Source organism: Zonotrichia leucophrys, chromosome 3 (assembly GCF_028769735.1).
Source record: "Zonotrichia leucophrys gambelii isolate GWCS_2022_RI chromosome 3, RI_Zleu_2.0, whole genome shotgun sequence".
In the NCBI taxonomy this organism is placed as follows: domain Eukaryota; kingdom Metazoa; phylum Chordata; class Aves; order Passeriformes; family Passerellidae; genus Zonotrichia; species Zonotrichia leucophrys.
In genome coordinates, this window is record NC_088172.1 from 17,739,520 (window position 1) to 17,766,319 (window position 26,800).

Sequence of the window (26,800 nt, forward strand, 5' to 3'; positions counted from 1 at the left end):
TATGACTAAATTATTCAAATGAAGTCAATAAAGTATGAAAGAAGCTGAGAATTAACATTTTTATCCTACTAAGGCTGTACAAGTAAAGGTAATGCAATTTTATGTTTTGTGGATCAAAAGCTTGTTGGCCAAATGCTTCAAAAAATAATGATTCAGCATTTTTAACTTAAACCTGTAACTGTTTGCACAGAATGACTGATCATTTTCCTGTAAAAAACTAGTTTTTTTCTCTTGCCCAGAGATATATTGTCCCTATATCTCCAACAACAAAGAAGGCTTTCACTATTCAACTTTTAGATATAATTTAACTGGAAAAAACACACTATGAGAGTACTCTCAAGTGGAAAAGTACTTTAAGAATATTTAATTCCAATGAAAACAAATTGTTCAGAAGAGAAAACCCATAACTGAAACTTGAAGCTGCACCTTGCTGCTAACTTGTTGCTATCTTGAAATTCACAGCTGAAGCTCACAATGTAATGCATCTGCTACCACATGACTACACAAAATAACAATAAAATAATTCCAAATTCTTTCATAAATCCACTGTAAGTCTTTGTTTTTATTAGAGCAATGAGTGCACTGGAAAAATATTTAAACACATGTCAAAAAGTTTTTAAAATAGTGGGGTTTTTAAATTTCTACACAAACTACGTCTTCCATGGATCACTTGCAAGTTACTTAGCAGTTCCAAAATTGACTGGCCAGTCATCTGTAATAAGAGTATGCTTCCAACTTACAAAAATGCACAAGACTGATTTCATTAAATTCAGGTACCAGAAAACCTCTCACTGAATAATGTCAATATTAAGGAATAATGATATTGAAAAAACAAACAAACAAAAAACAAGCAAACAAAAACAAAACAGAAACTTCTACTTAGTTAGGACTACTTTTTATAAACTTCTGACAAACCTATCCAAAGACATTAACCAAAGTGGCAAAGAGAGGAATCAATCACCTCCATTTCTGCCTCTGTTTTTGAAGTTGTTAAGGAAATTACAATTTGAGGAGACAGTTACTTCAGTGTTGGAGCTTACAGAACTGAATTACATATTCCATCCCAAAACAAAACTTAAGAATATAGAAACAATCTTCAAAGTTGGAGTATGTGCAAAAGCAGAAAATAATTATCATGCTGGTTGGCCTGCAACTCTCTCCACTCTGGTGAACATGTACTTTTAGAAAGAACTTTACATTCAAGTACTGTTACAACTTGATAAATGGAGATAAAAATATAAAATTAAAATTTTCCATTTCAGAAATAAATTCTGATAATTTTCATTCACTACTTAGCCAGAATTACAAAATGTAAAGGAATCTGTCCAATAAATCTCCCACCCAGTTTCAGAGTCAAACATGTTCTGTTTGGAGGTCCACAGTGTTTTTACTAAGACAGCTCCTCCCAAGTGTCAATTAGACATCAAAGACAAAAGGATTTTAAATCCAGAGCAAGCCTCAACAGATACACTTCTTTATACTCCCAGTTATTCTGCTTTCATTCTCATTAGATCAATTACATGCATTTGAATGATAACACTCTCTCCAGAAAGGAATTTTGACCAGAAAGGATTAGCAACTGGGGAGAGGGAATTGAGGAAGAAATGTACATTTTCCCTGGCATTATTCCCATAAAAATTTTCTTGAGAATGAAACTATGTAAAGGTTGTCTGTGAACAGCAGAATACACAGATATTGAATATTGCAGAAGGTTTGGAATGACATGGAAATGACCAGAAAAAGAATGTCTGACATACAAGCTAGTATTTTTTACTCTAAAAAATTATATTTTTCCAGTTTATGAACTTCAAATGAAAATATCATGGTTCATCTTTTAAAAAACGTTGCTCAACATTCCATACATTCAAATTTCTAATTAACTTGAACAGAATGGTCTCTTTTAATCGGAGCCATGATAAATGGCACACCTGCTTGACTGGGATGACTGCCATGGATCAGATAAAGTGCAATGCATCTCAATGAAATTTTATAAAAAATGGGTAAATGATGCATGTGAACCAGCTCTTCTGGCATCAAATTCCATGTTGCCTCATGGCATCTATTTCCACCTGAGATCTCCTTTGTTCACTCCTTTCAGCTTCCTTCTTCCCTGTGAACACTGCAATAAACCATATACTTATATTACAGTTTATTATTTAAAACTTTTTCTTTCATACTTTTCAACTAAATTTAAAATTATCCCTACATCTAATAACACTTCTCTAAGGAAAAGAATGGTATAATTGCATGGATTGAGTGGAGCTGTATGATGAGTAACAGGATTTCTCCTTGCTCCTTAACCACTGAGAAGAAGAGCAGCAAAAGAGCACTAATAACTTGCTGAAGCTGATTTTGCTAAAACACTGAACCAGTCAGCAGTTCTTCTGTGGATAATTGAAAATTCACGCTTTAGAGATCTCTCTGTACTTATACCAACAAAGAAATCACTTTGCTCCTTCAGCAGGAAGGGGAGAAAATTTAGGTGCATACAGATTCCATGCAATGGAAGTAGGTTCCATTAATGTTTTCATTAGTGTTTTGGTTTTCATTAATGTTTTGGTATTTCTGAGCCAAGACACATAATTCTATGAGTTCAATGATACCACATTATTCATAAAATAAGTAAGTCCAGCAAGTACTACTATGCCTTTTCCTTACCCTTACTAAAAAAAAACTCATGGAAACAACACAATGTGAGTTATGAGGATTCTAAAATATAAAGATGACTCTGCAAAGTCATACTGACTTTCTAGAAAGTAATTTTACTAAGGTCCTTGCACACACATCACAATTATTGATCTCCTGTGTCACAATATGCAAATACTGGCAACCATTTTGTCTGTATTTCTGATTCAAAACTGACACTGCTTGCTAGCCTCCTGAAATACTTAGGGATACAGAAAAAACCCTTTGAATGCAATAATACAAGAAAAACACATGTCCCTTTTCCTTGCTTTTTTAATTTCAGAACTTCACTTCATACACTTCAAGTCAAGATAAAACAATTCTGCCTGCAGTCCCTATGGCGTTTTCCAGACCCATCTTCAAATCACTGATCATCTGGACCTGTTCACTCTACAGAAAGCTGTAACAGGGAACATACTTCACTCTGAAGTATTAGTTACAAATAAACTATTAATTGAATTGCCAGTCAGCCAGAACATAGAACACCTTCATACATGGGCCTACTGTCATTCCTAACTTCACAGAGCAAGCATCTTCACCATCTTAGGTTTTAGTCCAACTTAAAGGGCCATTTCCTTCTCCAAGGATGACAGCCCTCTCCATCTTTGACAGCCTCAAAGAAATTCTCACATCCTGACAACCATCGAGTTTATAAACATGAGCTCATACACCTCTGTAGATAATCTACTACATAAATCTTCATAAATCCTGGTTTTGAATGACATCAGAAATCCCACAGAATGATGTTTATGTTAAGATCAGTTAAAATAATGCAAAAATAGTCTGGCTCAGATTCATCCCAGCTATCACATTTCCCAAAAACACATCAGTCTGTATCAGGCAATGATACTACTATCATCCAAGCTACTAACATTCTACACTCCAGCTTGCAAACAGTATATTTTGAAAAAGAGGCCTCCTGGAAAAGAAGTAAGGATGTACTTGGTGGGGTATAAGCTTCCTTTCAGATGATACACAGGCTGCTGTGCAATGCTCCAAAATACTATCAAATGCAGCTTAATGTCAAGTGAGGGAAGTGGTCCTCCAAGCTATGGCTGTAGCTCCTTCCTCCTCACCAGAATCTTTCCAGTTTCCCCTGTCCTGCAGCACCACGTCTTCTTTGGTTTGCTCTGTGTCTAAAAGCAGAGAAGGTATCAAGAACCAAACAGCTGCTTTCAGTCTCAAAGCAAAAAATCATCAAACCTGTGAGTGACTATGTCATAGGGGAGAAAAGTTTCATATATTATTTAAAAATTAAATCCAGAATCTCAAACTTTCCACAAATAGAAGTTGGCTAGTTCACATTTTAACAGAAATAGAACCCAAACCAAAGTGTTCAGAGAAGTTTTGACTTCAGTTCACTGACTGAATTACCACAAATACATGGTAAAACTTTCAAAACAAACTGTACTGACTCCAGGGAATTCATGGCTTTGGGGATTAAAGGGAGCACACACCTTCTGAAGTATAGATTTAAAAAAGGAAAAAAAACCAAAAAAAAAAAAAAACCAACAAAAAAAACCAAAAACAAACATATGAAACTCAATACATGCAGACTTTTATCTTTTTCACATTCAGGATACCAACAACTCATCTAACATTGCACTGTAAGTAAAACAGCTGATCTAAACAAACCTAGAGTAAATTAACAATCTGAGGGTGGGTGGGAGAGGATCAAAGACACATCTCTGGCAGTTTTATTGCTTCCTACCCTCCCTGCTCCAAACCAGACATGATCTGGATCACCATTTCATACTAACTTTCAGACAGCTATGAGGATGAAACCATCTCCTCTCACACATATTTAAGTCCCTCTTCAAGTGATATGCTCAAGTGCCAAGTAATTTATTTAGAAAGTTCTGCAATCTCAAATTACAGCATGCTGTGATGGAGAATCACAATCTTCATTAAGCTGTCCAATGAAGTACAGCCTTTGCAATTAAAAATTTAATTTCTATTTCTCAGCAATTTTTTTCTTCCTTCAACTTTTCTTTCTTGCTCCTCTTTTTAGATTCTGACCAAGACATCTCTTAGAGATTTTTTTTTTTAGAGACAAGGTTCACATTTCAAACATTTCACAAAGAAGCAGATGTAACTTTCAAATATTTCAATGTGTCCTCAAAAGATATCCCACAGATACAATTTTTTTATCAAATGAGACCATGCCATTTAGACTAGACAGAATATTCCAGAAGGGCCACAGCAGCAAGAAAAAATGCACTCCCTGTTCTCTTTCACAGGAGTCTCCTTTCAAGGAGATCTCTGCATCCTTGAGCACTTGCCAAAGTATTTGACCAGCCAATTTGACTGGCTGCTTGCCTCAAAGTGGCTCCTTCCAAGTAACTCTGAAGATCCTGAAACCACAGCCCGTGGTCTCAGGACTGTGACTTAACACATGGTCATAAAGTAAAGATTTCTGCTTCATTGTTAACATTCATTTCCCTCTCAAAACCACAAATGATCTCTCATAAACATGATTTCAAGTTTTCCTCTAAATGACCTATAAAAATGCTGAAAAGCAGACTTTCAATAATGTAACATGACCTGGTTTCCCCTGCATCAGTCTTATTTCCTAATCAAAATATGATATGCTACCTTACATCAAATAAATAGTGTAAGAACAGTATCAGCTGAAGTGTATCTGCATCAGGGTAATGTCCAATAGTATAATGCATCCTCCTTCATTAGTCATTGTATTCAGCTATATTTATCTTAACAGCAATAAAAGGCAAGAAAGAAAAAGCATCATAATAACTCAGAGTACTGTCAGAAAATTACAGCTTATATTAAATATTCTAAAGCTAATATGCTAAGAAAAAATTATGAAGTAACAAAATATTTCCTGGCCTATGTCAATGATCTAAAACATGCATAAAGGCAAAGTAGGATCAAAAACTGTAGAAAATAAATTAAAAACTGAGCTCTCTAAGAAGTAATTGCTTAAAGAAGTTTCCTATGCTAATTAGGCACCAACACATACTGAAGATAACTGCTACATTTTTAGTAAACCAGCGAAATTATCTACTTGCCCTAACTGCATAAGGAACAAAAAGTATAAACTTCTCACTTGCTCATTACTTAAAAAGAAATTTCATGCTTTTGGGCTGTAAAATCAGGGCTGTAAAACTGTACGAAAATCCTTTAAAAAATTCATGCTCAAAGCTCAAATCCTAGCTTTCACACAGCCATCCAACTCAAGATGCTAATTTGAGACAAAACCAGAGAAAAGCTGCCAACATTATTATGTCTGTATGAACGCGTACATATTGAAAGCACTTGATGTCAACCAGTAACCCAGTAACTAAACAAAAAGAGTAAAAGTCAAATCCCAAGGTTCACCTGTTTAACAAAATCACCACTGTTTTGAACTGTGTAATCTCTGGCAACAGCTGAATCATATGGTGATGAAAAATATACCAAATGACTGTGTAAAGACACATGGGAATTTTTCAGTTGATAAAATTTTTAAATATATATTTTTTATAAAATATTATTTTATGGAAAACCTTTCAATTTGTTAATTTACTAGAAGCTCTGAAATCAATCATACTGAAAGACTAAAAATAACCTCTTTACTAAGTTAATCATACAGAACATTTTGGCTCAAAAGATATGAAAAACACCTAATTATGGCAATAGATTTGTTCCCTATAAGAATGAAAGCAGATAATGGCAGCATTGTGAGACTGATGTTCACTAATATGATCAAGAGACTAATTATTATCCATGAATCATTTGTAGCATTCAAAACTTGATTAATGTCAGGTCAAGTTTAACATGTGATAGGTTTTATTAGTAATGCTCAGCTATCCCACAGCTTGTCAATGTACACGAGTGCCATCTGTTAGGTGTAGGAATAGCCAACAGCCACAACAAAAACACATTGGCAACAACTGGTCACTGAAGTATGTTTTAAAAATTCCATAAGGAATACCCTAATAATTTTAAACACACTAGACCAGAATCCAGCACTACAGACCTGCTAAGGATAGGAAACTTGCAGCCCAAGAAAAGTGAGTGTGCAAGGCATGTTTCTCTCTTTTGAAAGGTCAGTCAAAGGTGTGTTTAATAATACTGAATACTTCACAGACTGACCAGTTTCTAGCAACAAACATTTTTTTGCTAGAGGAACACGTGTAGCTTCCTGTCTACACTCCTCCATGGATGTTTAGCAAGCATTGCTGTACAGAATACACTGCTTTACCCTTTTGAGCATCACTCATGGTATTCAAATACACATGGTCCTAACAGCTCATCTAGCAAAACACTGTTAGAGGATGCTCAATCTGAAATTCATATTCCACAAAAAACTATTCACTGACAGCCTTCCATTTGTTTTAATTACAGATAATGGCAAGAAGAAATCCTTTAGTGGGAGGGTCACTTTCTTGTATTTCCCAGCACTTTGGGGAGGTCAGATTTACCAGGGGTCACCTCTCCATGTACAGCCCATGATAGCAGGACAGGAATCACCTGGGCACTTCCAGTGAACCTCCACAAGCTCTGCACTAGTAACAGCGGGAGCAGCAAAGTTGAAATAACATGAAGTGGCAACAGACAGGTGCATGCACAGAGAGGAAGGAAGGTGACCTAATTCTGGGTTTGCTCTGGCAACTATGTACTCCCTTCTGTCTACAACTAGTTAGAAACTCAGCAGGAGCATTGAAAGAAACATTTACATATCTCATTGGTACAACAGTCCTCTCAGATGTATTATAAACATGTTCTCATTTGATGGCCCTCCTGCATTCCAAGTGGATGAAGCTGAAAGGCTGCAGATGTAGGCTGCCACTGGTACCTGCAGTCTGCACTTTGGCTCCAAGCAGTCTGTTTCCTGCTGAAAAGTGTGACGTGCAGTGCTCCCAGACTCCTTTGTGTCAAAGTCAAACATGTAAAAGTCAAATATGCTGAAGACTTAGTGCTAGTCAGCAGACCACAGACCAAAAATAACATAATTTCAAGAACCACAACCACTGCAGAGTGTCTTCCTCAACCATTTGCCCATATAATTTCATAGTCAGTGACTGACAAGGGCCCAAACTACTAGTGACTGGTAATTAGCATTCTAATGACACCACTCTTCATTACTTTTTAGAACAGCAATTCTGCAGAAAAGTCTTCACTGGAGTCCATATATTTTTTCCAGGAGAGAAAAGCAATAGAAATTCCAGTTTATACTCATGTGAGAGGGAATGAGCAACACCTCCAAGCAACAAAGCCAAAGAGATTCGACCCTGTAGCTTGCTTTGTGCCATGAGGCACCTCTTAGGAAAAAGCGTGTTGAGATGCAACCTTGGATATGAAAGTCTAAGTACCACATTAGCTTGATTTCACTACCCAGTCACATAGGAAAAAAATGCTGTTGTGGACAAGAGAAAAATACATTGTGAGGGTGGCAGGAAATCAAGTTTGATGGTTCTTATTTTTTTTTTTTAATATCCTCTTGGCTTTGCAGCTAATTCACTAACAGCACTCTTCAAATATGCTAATAACACTAGCTGTATGCCATATTTCTTAATTATTTGGAGACATCTTAGAAAAACCTAGAGCATGCTACAGTAAGAGCCCCACTGAGCTGTCACCCATGTGCTGGTTCTGAGTGAACAACTCCAAAGGTTATGCACCTAATATATTCAAAACAATACCCAAGAATAACATAAGCACTATGTGTGTTAATGCTTAATTTGACAGCACATCTGCATTCCTGAATTCAAAATAAGCATGAGGCATTTCTCACTGTCAATCTCTTCTCAAAAACACAATTGAGAAACTGACATCAATTAACTACGATGTTTTCAAATGCTTTTTTCAAATAACAGAAATAAGCTCCTCCAAGAAACTTTGATTTTTGTGATATCTTTGATATTAGAGAAATGTGAACTCCTTGAAGCTTTGTGGGAATGACCCTGCCAAACAGCAATATTTCATATTTATTTTTCCTGACAAAGAAACAGCAATATATTTCATGGCTTGGCCATTTCACGTACTGTGCTCTTCACAGTTCTGTTTCAAACTGCATGGTGCCTTCATTTTCTTTCTTTTAGGCATAGGGATGTCGCCCACATCACTCTCCCCACACTCTCCTACCTGGCAGAACACACCCACCTGAGATGACAGTGTTGCTGGAGCCAGAGGAGATTCAATAGGCTCCAGTAGCAAATGCTTTGATCTATTTACACATTAGCTGCAATCTATGACATTCCTGAATGGTCAAAAGATGCTCACTAAAGTTTGTAATGTCTTCAATTGAGCAAGGCTCTCATGACACTGATGCTTGCAAGCTCCCTAATTCTCTATGTTTGACCAAATACTACATTTAATAGTTCTTCTGATTTCAAAGGAAAGAATGGCACTGGGTTGAGTACAATGGGGTTGAATGATCTTCCACTTGTTACATACTTGATACGGTTTATCTGTTACCCAGCCCCTGTGCAAATCTGCATAAACTGTTCCAACGTAATCTGGTCTCTGGCTGCCAAAATCAAGGATAGGTCTGTTTTAATGAAGTCAGATAATTGAGGATTTTATTTTATTAAGCATTTCTAATAAGACTTGTCAACAAAAACAAAACTAAATATATAGTTTATACAATAATTCAGTCAGACACAAAACTGATATACAAGAACATAATGTTTTCATACATCTACTGTTCCAAGCCCTGGTGCAAACTGGGCTAATATTTTATACTGGGCCTGAAGCATAGATTTTAACACAAAAATTAAGGTTTAACTTTATATTCTGGATGTTTAAAAAATCAGATCCCTCTGCTATGCAATGGCACTTCAGGGCTTTATTTGCTACAAAGCTGAAACCAAAACTGTAAAGTCATAATAGCAAAATGTTAAAATTTTGTAATTTCTTTATTTTAAAGATTAATTTTGTTCAAGGTCTGGTTTGGGGTTTTTTTCTCAAAATTGAGCATATTACAAGAAAAGAAACAGCTAGCAGCAATGTCCTATAATCTTGCATCATAATAAGTTGCTTTAAATTTCACCCCCATCTTTACCATTTTCTTTGTGCTTTTATTCATTTTATCCAAATTAAGTGCATGTCTCTTGAACATCATTCCAATAGGAGAAGGCTGATGGCTTCCCTGTGGAGCTGCATTGCCAGAAGGCAGTTTGGAAAGTGACAGGCTGTGAAGTGGCACAATGGACAATATTAAACAGTTGCCCCTCAATTAATGAGTGGAGTGACCCACTTAGTCACCACAGCTGAGTCTTCTAACTAATTCAGAAGATATCAAATATACAATTCAATTGTCCATACTGGCAAACCAACTGGTAAATAGGTCCAAACATATTTGCATTTCCCTGGTTTGGTAATACACCATAAAACTGAAATAAGAAATCATTGTTAAAGACACTTTTCCTACTTAGAAAGGTATATTGTATTTCCACTGTACAAAATACAGAAGAAATAATTTACAAAAATGTTAGAATGTTCAAATCTAATGTTAAATTGTTAAAAGCTAAGCTGAATATGTAGTGTCCTGATGTTTAAACTTACAGTGTGCACCAAGTAGAATACTTCAGCCATACAGCTTTATTTTTCCACGAGTTTCAATGCTTTCTTTCTCATATGATAGTCTGACAAGTCAAAATTTAATTACATATTCCACATCTGAATCATTCTACATTAATTTATTTGTACCACTAGCCCATCTAACATGGGCCACAAGTTATGAGAATAATCCTTCATGGAAATATCCAAGGCTGCTTGTTTTAACTTCAGTAGATCACTTTCTGAAAAATGTGACACGTAACTAATGTGTGAATAATTTCTTAAAGAAAAAACTTCTTTCCTAACCAAAATACTATTGTACTGAAATATTATATTTGACCTTCAACATCATAAATAATAATAACCAAAAGCAAGTAGCCCAATCCTATTCTGTTTACTCCAGGAAACAAACACAGATTCTTCTTCATGAATGGGTCTCCTTAAGTGATTCCAGCAAAGCAAGGAGGCTGAGAAGTTACCACAGCTGAGTCAGTGTTTGCCCTAGCTTGAGGGAACCCAAATCTAAGCTAGTAGCTGATGCTTCCCTGTCCCACAGAAAGTCAAGGAACAGTCAGAAGCAGCTGGGCTCCCCACCACTACTGGCCTGCAAAGCCTCTGCTACCCCCAACCTCCCACTGACAGAAATTATATTTACCGAATAGTATTCACATCATTGCAGTGCTGCAGCTGGCTGCATGAAATAGCTGCTGTCGCAGACATTTTTTCATAGAAATCTTTTCTTTGAGATTTGTGCATCTTCTGGGAAGCAAAAGCCCCAGAAGAAGAATGTAAACAATTGTTATCGGCTGCTGTGAAATGTAGCAGGTGCTCCTGTGATTGGATCATGTTCTGTGTTTACAATTAGGGGCCAATCACAAGACCAAGCTCGGGGACAGATTCCCTAAATACAGAACTTTGTTATACATTCTTAGCTATTCTATTCTTAACTTAGCAGCCTCTGCAACTTCTCTCCTTTTTAGTATAGTTATAATGTATTATATATCATATATCAATAAATCCAGCCTTCTGATCATCTAACAAGATTCTTGTCCATCCCTCTCACCATGAAGACCTTATCAAGTCGCTGTAATAGCTGCAGTGCAAGCACTGAATTTCAAATGGCAGTAACCTACATTCAGCTCAAATCTGCAGTTTGGTCACCTATTTCATCTTACAATTTACAAAGCTACCAGTTGGGCTGATTGGCTGTACTTACCTCTACAATTCATGTGGTAAAATAACTTTGAACAATCAGGCTGAAGTACTACATGCTGGGATATAAGACAGCTGCCAAGATTTCAAATTCTAGTATAAGAGTAAGGTAATATCTTTGCAGCTTCTTATTCCTTATTTGTTTACTAAGTTCCTCAGGTCAATGATTATTTATGTTTACAGAAGAAAAGCATGCCAAAAAGAAGATTTAAGTGATGGTTACACCAGCACAAAAGTATCTCAGGGTGAAATAAGGCAATACTGCCTTTATACCAATAAGCTTTCCATTCTTGGGGAGATGGAACAGGAATAAGTGAGGAAAAAATGTAAGACATGAAAAATAAAAACAAACAGAAACAAAATGGTACAGGAGACATGGGTTAGAAGACAATTAAAATGTGATTAGATGATAAATAGGCCAAAACCTTGGAATAGAACAGATGGAGTGAGGAACATGATGTAGGCCAGCCATGAAGAATGGCTGCCAATCTAGGTCAGGAAATGCAGGATTGAAAGGTGAGCTGATTAAACTACTCCTGAAGGCATAGAAAATCAACACAAAAATAAAAACAGAGGAAACAGGTCTTCTTGGCAATAGAAAACCTCCAGATGGTAACATTCTCTCTCCACTGGGATGGGGGTTTCAAGATCTTCAATAGACAGAGTATTTGACACTTCTGCAACCACCATTGTTGCCATTCAATTCCTCAGTCCCATGACTGCAAAGCTCCTCCTCGTGTTGTCTGTAGGCAACTTGGAGATGTAAGACAGGGCCTTGTCATTTTCAGTCAGTTTTGGTTAACAGCTCTCTTGGCACACACAGATGAGCAATGTCTGCATATTCTGCCCTTTATCAGGGTTCACTCTTTCAGGGCATGCAAACACTACCTTACAGCTGCTCAGCTGCCTGCAAAATACATGAACAGCAGGAAAGTGTGCACTTACATGTTCTCCTGCATCATCAGAAGTCCACAGCCACTTAATTTTTCAAAGCAAACCATCTCAACAGGAGCTATACCTTCATTGGTATAAACTCTAAACCTTCCACCTCTCCTAACTACAACAAAAGCAGTTTTAAAAAGTAAAAATAAATTCCAAATGTCAAATATACAAGGAGAACAAAGTAAATCACCTGTCAGTTCACAGATTTGACTGAAAACTTTTAAAAGGATCCCAGACCATTTAATCTTCCAGCAGAAATTACCTTCTCTCTAATCCCTCTAGGACAAGCTGTCATTTTAAAACCAGATAATAGTCTAAAACTGACAAGTCATTGACATACAGTGTGCTAACATTTGCAAAAGGTTGTTCACTTGACCTGTATCATTATTTAACCTTTAGCCTTTTGTTCCATTGAGAGTGATGGGCACAATTCTCCATGGGACCACAGACTGCACAGAAAGGAACTTTTTTCCTACTCCTGCTAGACAGAATTTTCACTAGACAATGGGCTTTAGTGAGAACATCCAGACTGAGACTGTCCACACAAAACAGCCTTGCAAGAGAACTGTGAATTGGTTTAAGCAAGGAAAGCCAAGAATGGACCACTTCCAAGAACATAATTATTTCTATGCACCTGTACTTCCTGCTCAATATAATAAAAATAAAGTCTTGCATAATATTCCTGTAAATATAAGGCCATGGTTCAAAGCCTACGAGTATGAAGCATTTAAAGCATCAACCTAAAACTCAGCTTCTTCCACTGGCTGCTGCATTCCTTACACAATGGGTGGGAGAATTTGACCATATCGTCTCCTTAAATTCTGATGCAAACCAATAAATGCAAAAAAAAGCAAGCTATGCAACAAAAGTGACCAATCATGCAAACGTAATGATAAACACCAAAAATTCAACTTTGCTCAAAATGTCTAAAAGAACCTGGAAGTTACATTAAAAGGAAGTTCCCAGCTAACACTAAAATACTAATCTGTGTTTAATTGATTATAGAGGAAAAAAACTTTAGTGATACTGCTTTCTTCATCAATATCAGAGTTCAACAAGGCAATATTTTTAGAGACACTGAGAATATACAACCTGCTCTCCAGTGATTGTTCGTTTCTTTGGTCTTACCACTAAAACTCAGTCTTACAAAAAATAACAGTCCATTCCATTCAAACATCTTAAAATAACCCTGAAGGCAATATTATAAAAACACAGCTTTTATTTCCAAAATCCAAAACTAAATCTCAAGACACAACTACAAACACAGTCATACTTTATAATTGCACTTTAAAAGTGCATTTCAATTCACAGGAAATTGATTTCCAGATTTCAAAAAAAAATTAAAATCAGTCAGTACCTAACTCTGGCATTAAGTTCCAAATCCATAACTCGAAGAACATTTTCATTAGTGGATGTATTATATAACACAGCACGAAGTTTTCTGCTGTTTCAAATAATTACTTCCCACTTTTTCACTGAAAATAACTAAGTCTACATGGAAAACACTCATTTTTTCTGGTATAATTAAAAGTTTTTGTCACTTTTTCTGCTATTAAATATAGCAGCGAGGCTCCTGGCCTTTTGAGTAATCTTCCCACAGTCCACACAATCTAACACACATTTACTGATACATTATTTTTATTAAAAAGAATGGAATGGAATGTCTTAACTCAGATCATAGAAAAGAATGAGGAGGGAGGCTGTAAAAAAGAGATCTAGAGCATTCTCTTGAGAAGTTCAAACTGCATCCTGAGAACGTGTTTCAAAAATTAAAGCTTCTCAAAACAAAAATAAGATGCAATGAAGTACACTTGATTCTTTTCTTGATCCCAAGTAAACCCCAGCTACACTGGAAAAAAAAAACTACACCAAGCAACTTCAAATCATACTCCAAAAGTTTTGATGAGACCCATTCTGACAAGGTACGGGTTTTCCACCTTTTCACGCTTGAATATGGTGGTATAATCCAAGATCCATCTTATCTGTGACCAAGGACTGCTACCCTCCTTGATCTTTGACAACAACAAGCCCTGGGGGTGACTTAAGAAGCCACATCTTCTCTCAGTGAAATACACTGCAAACAAAGTAGGGAAGAAATCCAGACTTAAAAATATCACAGCTTTTCTGAGACCACTCAAGGGTGTAAATCTTTAAGGATCTTGTAATGGTTTTACCCCAGCCAGCAACTAAGAACCACAAAGCTGCTCACTATAGTCAAGAAAGGAAGGATCCTGTTAGATCCTTCCTAAAGATGAAAGAATCCAACTCTTCTTGGAAAAGAAAAGAAAAATGTCTAATTGAACATAAGGAGAGGATCTACCAAAGCAGGTCCCACTTGTCGCTCTTTAGGATCCATTCAGCAGCACCTGTCTCTGGAGAGGGATTGATGGATATGAACAGACTTGGAGGACAGAAGGAATTCCTCATCTTTCTGCAGACCTTGCTGTCCTGCACATAGAGTTGGCAAGCCTTCTCAAGACATTCATCACTGATGCAAGAGGAAGTCTGCTTGCTTTTTCAGCTACACTGATGAGGCATTCATCACTACGTTTGTTGCTATAGTTGCAGAGATGACTAAATAAAAATAGGATAAAGATCCTTTGGGTAAAACAATACTATTTTTAAATAGTCTTTTTTCAGGAAACGGCAATGCTTCAATAGACTGGACTACTGTTTATAGTCTATTCTGACCATACATAATGAAAAATTCACAAAGTTATGATGAATATGAAAATGCAAGGCTTTTTTCATTACCCTAAGGAAGTGTTACAGGAATCATACTCATCAAGTTCACAAAAGTAATGAAATGGAAAGAGTATTTTGAGGTAAGTAAGAGCAACAATAATTCTTAGTTTATATATTGATCTTTTGAGAATATATTTTTATGAATACTATTCTTTTGAGCAGATATAGATTTGAAATCTATTTTGAACTAATAATTATTTCTCTTAAGTGTTTACCAATATTGTCATAGATAAAATTCCACATCAATACTGGTACTGCTACCTAAAACTCCTTACAGTTATCATAGGGCATACAAACAATTCTCAAATATTGACATAAAACTTCTTGCTTATTGAAAACAATGATCAGATTTCAAGCCTAAGAAGCTTTCTGCTTTAAGAGTAGTAAAAAGAACATATTTCACTAGGTAAGACTGATTTAAATGAGGACAAAAATACCCTATAATGTTCACTGTACAAAAAGAAAAATGTATAACCTAAACTCCAAAATGTAGAAGGCTTCAGAGTCATGATTGAGACTTAAAACACCTACCTCAACCAAAAAAAAAAAAAAATCCAAGGAAAAAAAAACCAAAGAAGCCATACACCAACCCCAAATATCCCAATAAATTAAAAGCATATGGATATTCATACCTCAAAGATGCTTTTAAGGTGGTGGAAACACATTAGGGTAAAAAAATTGTTGACTGAACTGCATTTGAAACACAATCATCTCAAATGCAGATTACAATGTCCCTAAACTTTCACCTGGTACCTTAGATTTATTGATATCTTCAAAAACTGTTTTCTAAAAGCGTGAGATAAGTAATAAAACCAAAAAAACCCACTTTTCAGAATTATCCCAAGCTGCCAGTCACCCCACAACAATTGCTGAAGATTTGGTTAGCAAAGGAACTCACTGGAAGACACAACAAAAATGCTGAGGGAAAACCTATACCTACCACTGTTATACAGCCTCAAGTACCACAACATAAAACAACTGAAATCAAGCTTACCTTTCTGGAAGTGTAGATGTCAAAAAATGGTTTGTTTCGAACACTGAAGGGTTCCTGTGCTTTGTCAATGAGACCACTTTTCATCTTTTCATGTCGTGGAAATATAATCTCCTTCTCTATACATGCAAGTCGAACATTAAAATCACAGTCTCCAACAGGCTGACCCTGCCAAATTACAAAAATCAGCATTAAAATCAAACAACAAATTATTTGAACAATTTAAGTTTTCCTAACAAAATATACAGAAAACTACAGATACATAGAATTATCAAGTTACTAAATTTTTCCCCAAATGTGTGATTTTCAAACATTTTTTCCCGGGTTATAAGAGGTTTAACCAAATCAAAGTTCAAAGAAAGCTAGAAATCTGTAATATGCATTCATGCATACATGAATTAAACACTCAAATACCTTTAAAGTTAAGCAAAATAATTGAAATACTCCCTAATTATAGCTTTTATATGGCAGCTATACTTCTCCACATAGCTTTCCTCTGAAGTCATTTAGATAATTTTGCTCACAATACTTTTAATGACAAAGCAATGAGATTTACACATTTAAGTGAGCGCCTTGCTCTAAGTGCAGGATATTTATGCCTTGAAAGAGACATTAATTAATGTTCATTTTTCTGCCATAGAAAAGAGAATAATAGGTGCAGTTGGAAAATGTGCCAATAAACAATGGCTACAAAAACCTGCAAGATATTCAAGGGCTCAGTCACAAAAAGGCAGTAAAACCCTTCACTAAGCCTCGGCAGCATATCCTGACCTTTCAAGATCTGAAATAAACCAGCAGCTTTACATTGCTCTTTCTACATTTGGTGCATTGCACCAGATCAGTATGAGCATTCAAAATGCGCATTTGTCAGATTAGTAACGGCTTGCAATGGAGTTCATTATATTTTGAGCATTAGATGGTGAGGAAAACACGCTATGGATATCACTAGAACAAAACAAGCAACTGTCAACTAATGAATTCTAAAGCTCATTTCAATCAGGTGTCACTTTCACAGCAATGAGACACAAAATTCATAGATTTGCACTGTTACAAGTGTGATTAAGGACCGAAAGTTATTTACATGTGATCATCCCTCATTTTGCCATCCCATTCACAAAGAAAATAATTTTCAAAACCCATTCCTTTCATGGCCTATAGGGAATAAGCTCACAGAGCCTTGGCTTGCAAACCAGAATTCTTCAAAAATTGAAAGCAATGAGCAAAGGAAACTGGGGAGACATGGGATTCAAATCATCAGTGGCAGCAGTACAGCTGAGCAGAAGAACCAGGTATCTCCTGCACTAAAGGCAACTCAAAGGAAAAAAGCACTGCTCCAATATGCTTCACAGAGGATCTGAACTGGTCAACTGGAAAGAAGGCCAAAAAAAAAGGCAAAATGATATTCTGATGAGGCACACAAAGGTAAGAGAACAAGAAGTATCTGAACAGGTATCTCAATTAGGAGAAAAACAGAGTGCCTATTTAAATGACATGAATTTAATCAGTTCTTTCAAAAATCATATTGGCTTTCACCAAAACCTTTGACATTTCATGTTCCCAAAGCAGCATTAAGCTTGTCTTATTTTTCTTTGCTAGCATTAGAACCTACTAGACCTCTATCATAAATCCTCAGTTGTTTATGGCAACAGCTTTAAGAATTATCTATTGCTCCCATACCACATCTAACTCACAACCACTTTCTTTCAGGACTGCTTCAGTCTACACAAGAGCAGGCAGCCCAGCCACCATCAGTCTGTGGGGAAGCACATCTTGTACAAAGCCTGTGGCAGACACCAGGGGTGAAGTGTCTCCTAATCTCTGTTCACTGATCCACGCTCGCGAAGAAGAAAGCTCAGCTGGCTGTAAATGTTGCCTTCAGTGCTGTCCTCCTTTCAAACATGAAAGTCTTACCAGTAAGGAGCCATTCAAATGAATGGAAAATTAAGAGTATGGAAAAATCAAAGGGGCAGGAGAGTGGTTCACTCTTTATTCACTTCTCACAGAATACAGATGCATGATCTACAGATTTTTAAGTGCCACAGACAAAATGCTGGAAAATCAATCAATCAATCAATCAATCTTTCCTTCCTTCTTATTTCCTTCCTTTTTTTCTCCCCCTATGTATAGCATACTTGAGTATTCATCTATACAGTGACTGAGCTTGCCCTGGTTTGTACATGTAATTAAAACACAGAAAACACATCTCAACCCCTGTAACAACTGATTGAAGAACTGACTGAAGAATTCTTTCCTGGGAAATGTGTATATATATTTTTTATCACTTCAAAGAATCCCCATAATTCTCTAGGTAGATTTCAGCAAGATCTAATGCACATGCTCTCTTCCCTACAGTATCTTCTCCACTCAACCACATGTTATTAGTAGGTCTGAAAAAGCAAATTAACTAATTAATATTTCATACATTTGAGCTTCCAATAAGCCAATAAGCAGTTAGGTTATTTAGAAAGCTTTTTTACAATGACTCTTTCAAAAAATGGTTTTGTACAGTGATTTATATTTCCATCCATAAACAATTAAATTAAAAGCTAAGGCAACTTCATATGCACCATAAACCAGCTGAATCACTTCCTTAAAATATTCCTTTCACTTTTCTCATCTACTTGGAACTAATTATTTCCTGCAGTTCTGCCAATCATATATTTCTATTTTAAAGCTTGTTAAATAGAAGGGTATATTACCACTATGTTCCATCAAATAAAGGTCAAAGCTAGGTTGACATAAGATCATATGAGAAAGGAAAACACTGACAATGCTGCCAAGCTACTTCTTCATCAGACTAGTAAACTAAGAAGTCAAAGAGTATTTCATTCTTACAAAAGCACAGGACATTAGCAATAAGAAAATAGCACATAATTGAATTTAACTCAAGGACATACCGAATAAAAGCAATATTGTAGGAGAGTGGCTCTTTCTTTGTTATTAGACATTTCCCACAATTACAAAAAGGTGTTGTGAATCTACTACACATTTATCCCAGACACAGCCAAAATCCTGAAGTGATAAAATTCTTAGCTTTAGCAAATAAGTAGGAGGACAACGTAGGCTGTAATAAATAATTCAGAGACCTTGACAAAACCAGGAAGAGATTATTTAGTGTATAAAGCACACATTTAATAATTGTCAAAAACCAAGACATTGATGCATCTATAATCTAAATCCAGGCATTAAATAATAGCATGTTTTAGGCAATACAGATGTTTCACAAACTTAAGCATTCAGATAATTAAGATCTTATTCCAATATGTAGGTTTTTAGTTGTCTGAGAAGGATGAGGGTCACTACTGCTTGACAGCCTAGTTACTGAAGTACATAAATTGATAATTCCTGCTCTAGACGTTTTTAACCTAAAGAAAGTGTGTTAGCAAAGGGTAAAACAAAATTAACAAGTAGCATGTATCTCCTACCTATGCCAGAAAGTTACACTTCCCTCTCACTGTAAATAAAATGTATCCTAAAGCAAAATATCATTTAGACAAGCCTTAACAGAAGAGTCATCTGTTGAATCAACACCTCTTCCTCAAGTAGCTGAGCTTTCTTCACCTGTTGAAACTCTGTGCATTGCACTAAGGTCACAGCATGGAGTGGGCTTGCAAAATATGGTTTTGATGCTAAAACATCCTCCACACAACTTCAAAACCTAACATGAAATTTCTACTGAACTTTGAAATCCACCCAGGACTCAACATTTCTAAATTTAAACTCCAGTTATTTCAAATTAACTTCTCAACAGAAATCATACATAACAAGTCACATATGAATCACAAATATAAATGAATTTAAAAACACTGAAAAACAGGGTCTGCAGCTTATTTAATATCCATTGCCTTGAGCAGATGGGGGAAGGCAATTTATTTGCTGAATGGAGATTAGAAAAAAGCAAAGGAAAAAAAAAGAAAATTAAAAAATGTTACCACCAAAAAACCCCACCCACCCAACAAGACCGGTCCCTCTAACAATGCTCCAAATGGGTGCCAGAAGACAGAATTTGGACAAGTGTCAGGCTGTGCTCCTGCCCTCCATCCAGTTCACAGAGACCTCATGTTGAAGTCACAACCTCATGCTACATCAGGTGAGGAACTCAAACCCCAGGTCACTGCATCAGCAAGACGGCAGGAGTGGCTGAGATGGGGATAAGAGGCCAATGTGATTTCTGCTGCACATCCAGCCTCTCCCTCCACAAGGAAAAAGGTATCCCTGAGGATCTACCACCATCACCTTCCACATCTGAGTTTCCCTTCTCCTGTGTCTCTAAGGTTACCTCGTGGCCACAGCTCAGCAAATTCCATAATCCTTACATGGAAAGTCCTTTACCTAGATGGATGCAGCGAACACACCATGCTACACAGGCAGCAAATTCCATAAATTACTTTGTCTTTGATTTTGGTATTTACGTGCCTTTTTCCACAACGCAGCTATAGCAAAAAGAATAATGCCTGGGCCTCTGCACACAGCTGATAACCACCATGGGCCAGGATAAACTGAGAATATTTCTTCTTTTCCTCCATGAGATATGGCTGAAGTGTACCCACCAGCAAAGCATGCTCCATTTGCTTCTCCACAGCAGGACCTGAGACATGAATAATTCAGCACACACACAGAGATATACATCCATGCACATCTTCACTTACTGAGCCAGAGCACAACATATGTCACAACTGTCTCAGCTTTAATGATTTTGAGAGGAGAATAAAGAATAAGCTCAGCCTGATATTCTACCCTGTGTTTAACGTTATTACTGACAATTCAAGGCACCCACAGCTGACATCTGTATTCCCAATGAAAGCCCATTATTAGTTCTCCCAACTTCTGAACACCATGCAGTCTAATCTTTTTAGTTTTATATTAATGATCTGGCACATATTTCTCCTGATCATGGTTTTAGAGATGCTGCTTTTTCTGTACACACAGCTTTATATACAAACAATCCAAAGGTACTGTTTGAGTTTCCAAATAAGATTATTACTACATTCAATGCCTAAAAGGCTTTTTTCATTTCCTATGAAGTTTTCTTTTTCAAGCAGGATTAAAAGTAAAGTATCAGAGAAAAGAAAAATTGTATAGAAATATGACCCTTAAGTTTTTCATTTCTAAAAGGCAAAAGGCATGACAATCAATAAAATCTAAAAATTAATTTTAAATTTTTGGCAGTTGTCTAACTTTAAAATTTTGGGGGTCTTCTAAATTTTTTCACTCAAATATTCAAAACATGTATGACAAGGGCAAGGAATTCAGCAGTTTCAAAAGATTTCTAAAGTTTATCTTAGCATCAACAACGTATAGCATGTGAAATACTGTTTCAATTGTAATAATACGACTACTGTGCTGCAGGAACATGATTACAATTTATATATTGCTGTTTCTTACAATGGAATATTGCTCTGATTTACCATAGAACAAAAATAGTTTGAAGAATCAGACCTATTAAAAATATTGCTTTATTTAGAGCAACATATAGACATATATTAAATTACTGGTATTTCCTTAAAAAATAATCACTGAAAATAAATTTTAAAATGTACAAAGGAAAGAAGTTAGTAGCCAAAGGACAACACCAAGGTCTAACAGAATGTACAAATATATCTCCATGGGGTTTTTTTGTTAGTAAACACAACTTGAACAAAACAGCAGGACTGTCAAAACTGTGACTAAACAGATATGACCAAAACAGAAAAAGTAGATTGTACTACAACCATTGCTCTGTCCCTTACTCTTCCTGGATTGCTCAAAACTAAACAAATTCACAATAAAAACCACAAAACTCTGTAATTGAAACTGGATGATAAATTTGCACCACCAGTATAAAGGTAACATATACAAAGCAGAGTATTAACAATCTGTTGAAGTGACTGAATTATGATTCTCATCACCAATACTGGCAATAAAGAGGCAGAATTATGGAAATAAGCATGTAGCCCAGATGAACACCTAAGCCCTCCTTTTTGAAAACAAAGCTCCAGTTAGGCACTGAAAGCTTAGTAGTTGCTATTTTCAGAGAACAGACAACTCAGTCAAATTCATTGATTGCATGTACAGTGACTTCATTTAGAAATCCTTCTGAGCCCTAAAAAGCAGAACTCAATAAGGGAATTTTACTCGGACGTAAATTATTAAAACGAAAAGGAATCCTGTTCTGTCTAGACTGGTTGCCTCCCCTCAGGTAATTTGAGTAGATGAACTTCCCACTTCAATTACAGAAGAAAAAGTCATAGTTCTAAAAAACCCTAATTATAGAATGGGTATGTCATTATCACCATGGGATATTTACACACAAAAAGACTGCATATGGGAATATAAGTTTTAATAATTTATTTTACACTGAATTTAGGCTATCTTCAAAGTTAAACACAAGATTTTACTGCTTCAGTTTTTTCTAATTATTTTTCCTAGTGCTTGTGTTACATGCAGTATGGAGGTATTCTTACCTTAATTGGACCACCTAGTTTGTGTTGCAGTCAATATTTTCTCTTTCTACTTCTACTCTCTTCACACTTTCTTCCTTTCTATCAGCCATTCACAATGACTCTTCATAGGAATAGCTATTGCTGGATTTTTACACAGCTGTCTTTATGAGAAAGAATTATCACTGCAGTGAATTAAAGAACCGTGGGAAAATTCCTTCATCTTGAAAATATTATTCAAGCCATTTCATACTTGAAAAGATTGTGGCACTAGTGTTTTTAGAATATAAATCACTTCATGGTATTTAAAATAAGACTGTCTAGTACAGTTAGTATGAAGTCTTGTAAAAACTAGAAATGAGGGGGGAAATAGTAGTACAATCAGCACTTATTCACAACAACTTAGAAAAGGAACCACCTACGTTGCCTAAACCATGATAGAACTAAAAATTAAGCTTGTAACACCTGAAGACTTGCAAATATCTATCATTTCAGTACACAATCTGTCTTTAGATATCTAGTTCATTGTGGACATGGTTAACTTATGAGTAAGAAACACTGAAAATGCAATACTCATTTCAAGAGAAAATTATATTCTTCTTCATATTTATTTTAAATAAGAGAAATATTTTTAAAATCATGAAATTACAGTATTCACATCCTCTCCTAGACCATAGCAGTCAATCAGGCTATTCAAACATGTTCGAATCATAGAATGGAGTGGGTTTGAAGGGACATTAGAGAGATCATGCAGTTCAATCCCCTGCCATGGGCTGGAACACTTTTCACTAGATCAGATGGCTCACAGCCTCATCCAGCCTGGCCTTGAACACTTGTGGGTATCCACAACTTCTCTGGGCAACCTGCTCCAGTGCCTCACAAAGCTCACAGTGAATTTCTTCCTACTATCTCATCTAAACCTGCCCACCTCCAGTTTAAATCCATTCCCCACTGTTCTTTCACTACAGGCCCCTGTGGAAAGTCCCTCCCCAGATCTGTTCTAGGCTCCTTTCAGGTACTGGAAGGCTGGAATAATGTCTTCCCTAAGCCTTCTCTTTCCAGACTGAATAATCCCAAATTTCTCCCAAATAGGCATGAAAAAGAAAATATTAGTGAGGTCCTGCTTTCAACCTCCTAAAAACAATCCTAAAATATACAGTTATTATATTTGCTACATCCTTCTGATTAACTTTGACTATTTCTTTTTCTTTAGTTCTTTTCCCCTAGAAACAGGAAAAAGATGGGAAGGAACAGGGAGAAAAAAGATGGGAAGAGACAGGGGAAAAAATGAAATACTGTTGCTAGATTAATTGTAAAAAAGGAGTAATTAAAACTAAGTTAGGGAAATAAGACATTACAACATTGGAACACTCACTGCTTCCATGTGACATTTCCCCAATACCGTATTTTGCCAACAGATTTTTTTGTTTTGAAATATGTCAGAAAAGAAAAGCCCAGTTTGAGACGTCATTGCCAGTACTGAGAAAACTGGACATGAAAATGCAACTGGAAAACCTGCCCCACTGTAAAGTATTTCACACCATCCACTTCAGCTGTGATTACTGCCACATTTTTGAGAGATCTGAATATTTGCTTGAGACAGAAGCTGGATTTAAGTCCACTTGGCAGTACCTATGGGAATGACTATCATAAACTGTGAGCTGGAGAAGGACACAGTTTTTCTATTTAATCATAAGTTTCTGTAGTGTAAGAAGAAAAAAAGAAGGTAAAAAGTGAGGGGTTTTAAAGGTTTGAATCATGAGAAGCAGAAAATTGTTTAACAAAGATACGGAGAAAAGCTCTTTAAGGGAACCTCCTAAGAACAAAAAAATTGGTTTTGGACTTCATTCTCCAAATTGTATTTCAGGTTTAAGATATCTCAGTTATTTTCATTTACAACCCAATTCAAACTTTCAGGTGTGACTTTGTATTTTTTTATAGCAAGTTTCACGGTTTGCTGAAAAAGTATCACATCAGAGTAAGCAAGTAAGAGTACAGACAACAAAGACACAAGCAACTGAAAAATATAAAGGATTTAGTATCATGGTAACTTCTAAAGCTACTCTTGGAGAACTACTTGTCTTATATCCCTCTCCCAGGAGCAACACTGCCTCTTTCCCCTGAGAATTAGTGATAATGTGCCATTCAAAAAGTTTCTGGAGAGATGTGCTTCATGTTGAGGTATAAGAACACTTATATTCTGAGAATAAAACAGGTGTGATAGAATTTAATTAACTCTCTTTCACTTACATAATACTTTATTAAGACTTATTTTGGAAAATACGGAAAACAAATCACCTTCACTGTGATCCATAGTGCCCCCTGGGTTGGGAAAAGGAAGATAAAAGTAATAGATGTAAGGGAAAGAAATAAATAAACGGTTATTGTGGAGTTTTTTTCACACAATCTAACCAACAAGTAAAACAGTCAAGCTTCAAGCTAATTACAACACTAGAGAATGCTCCCCAACAACAAGTAGCTTGTTAGATAAAAAAATAAGAGCATGAAAACAGGAAATACATCCTGGTCAGCATGTACTAATTATCACTCTTCAACAACAATCTAAATTATGCATGCATCATAGCAAAGGACATTTTTTTAAAGGGATGCAGGAATGAACAGAAATGTTACTTTTCAGTTGCTGTGCAGTTTACTGAAATACAAGGAGTAACAGTGAAGCAAGCACAAGGTAGCTGTCTGAAAGTTTACCAAAGAAATAAGATTTTCAAATTGTGGTGTTCAGATGTACAAGTCAGGTTTTTAATTATAGATAAAAGGTGATCAACAGGGAAGGGGAAAGAGGCAAGAAAGACTTTAAAATAACAACTAGCTGTGATACATCAATCCTACTTCACAGACCCAAAAGCTTCTGCAGCATCACTCCCCTACTGTGTTGATTCTCTACTCTACAAGACACCATTTGTTGCTCTTCCTATCCTGTAAAAATGCTGCCCTTTTGTAATTTCAGGATACTCAAATGCATTATCTGACCAGGCTGCCCTTGCTCTCAATAAACAGCACCACAAAAACTGGAGGAGGAAGAAAAAGCAAACTTAATGCACCTCTCCCAGACTGAACAGCAGAAAGCAAAGCAAGACAGAACTGAGTGGATGGTCTGTATTTCATTTACCTGACAGCCCTGAGCCATGAAGGAATGAGGTGATACATATTGAGAACATAACACACAGCACGAGCACCAGTACAGGCATTTGGGTGTTTGTTAGATAAGTCTTCACAAGAAATTATCTAAAGGGTGCAAGAGCAAGAATACCCATAGTGCACTTACTGCTCAGAGTTCTATTAGTACTATTAGAAACAAAAGCATTTTAAATGTTTAAATGTTTTAAAATGTAAATGGTAAAGTATTTTCAGGTTATACCATTTGAAAAGAATTCAGAATCAAAATTAAGGGCAGGTGATTGGCAGGCAGGTGCACTTGTCACAGAAGAGATGCAATTAAACACTTGCAGCATCTCTGAATTGTGCCCTCAAAACTTTCACAGTGTAAGTTTAAGATAAGGTTAATAATAAGTGAGAGACAGCATGGACTGTCAGCCTTACATTGCTTTAAAATGAGGTTTGTAACAGAAAAGTCAGACATGGTAATGTTTTACAGGGATTTAAAACAAACATTTTTCATGCATTAATTCAATGAGCACATTGGCTGTGAGTAGGATTTACGACCAGGATATCTGTTTACCATGACAAATTTCATCAATAGCAACAGCATTGCTACACATAATGACACCCAAAGAAATCTTGATCTTGACTTAATTCAATGCACAAAGTATTAGCAAATTTAAGCAAAATTCTATCTCCTTTCTACGCATTTGTCATGGTTTGAGCCTGGCACAGAGCCAGTGCCCCCATGAAAATGCCTCACCCTGGTGTCTGCTGTGAGATGTGACCAGGAATAAGCAAAACAGGCTCTAACTTAAACATAAAGACCACTTTATTACTTAAACTACAGGGAAATAGGGAGAGACTATAAGGAAAAAGAAGAAAAAGAATTGAAAACCTTACAAAAAAAACCATTTTCCTCCTCCCCACCACCTGACTTTCCCAATCCAATACATTCTCTCAAAACAACTGCCCAGCCTTGGCCCCACACGTTAGTATACTCAAACTGCAGTTCATGAAGAGGAAAGGAGTCCTTCTTGTTCCATAGGCTTCTCCTGGAAACACACTGAAATCCCGGATGCTTCCTTGTCACTTCGGCACCGCCCGGGGGGGAAAAAAAAGTCCTTTTGCCGCTTGTGACATGTTCCTTCCATGCTCAGTGCTCTCACCACCGAGACATGGA

The 26,800-nt window shown here is 36.3% G+C and overlaps 1 protein-coding gene across 1 annotated transcript in view; it reads right to left on the minus strand.

The window, feature by feature from the left end:
• RNGTT (RNA guanylyltransferase and 5'-phosphatase) overlaps positions 1-26,800 on the minus strand; it is a 170,675-nt gene that overhangs the window by 91,637 nt on the left and 52,238 nt on the right. The window contains exon 11 of the mRNA XM_064707516.1: positions 16,082-16,246. Within this exon, the coding sequence (XP_064563586.1) occupies positions 16,082-16,246 (165 nt within the window). The remainder of the gene's footprint in view (positions 1-16,081; positions 16,247-26,800) is intronic.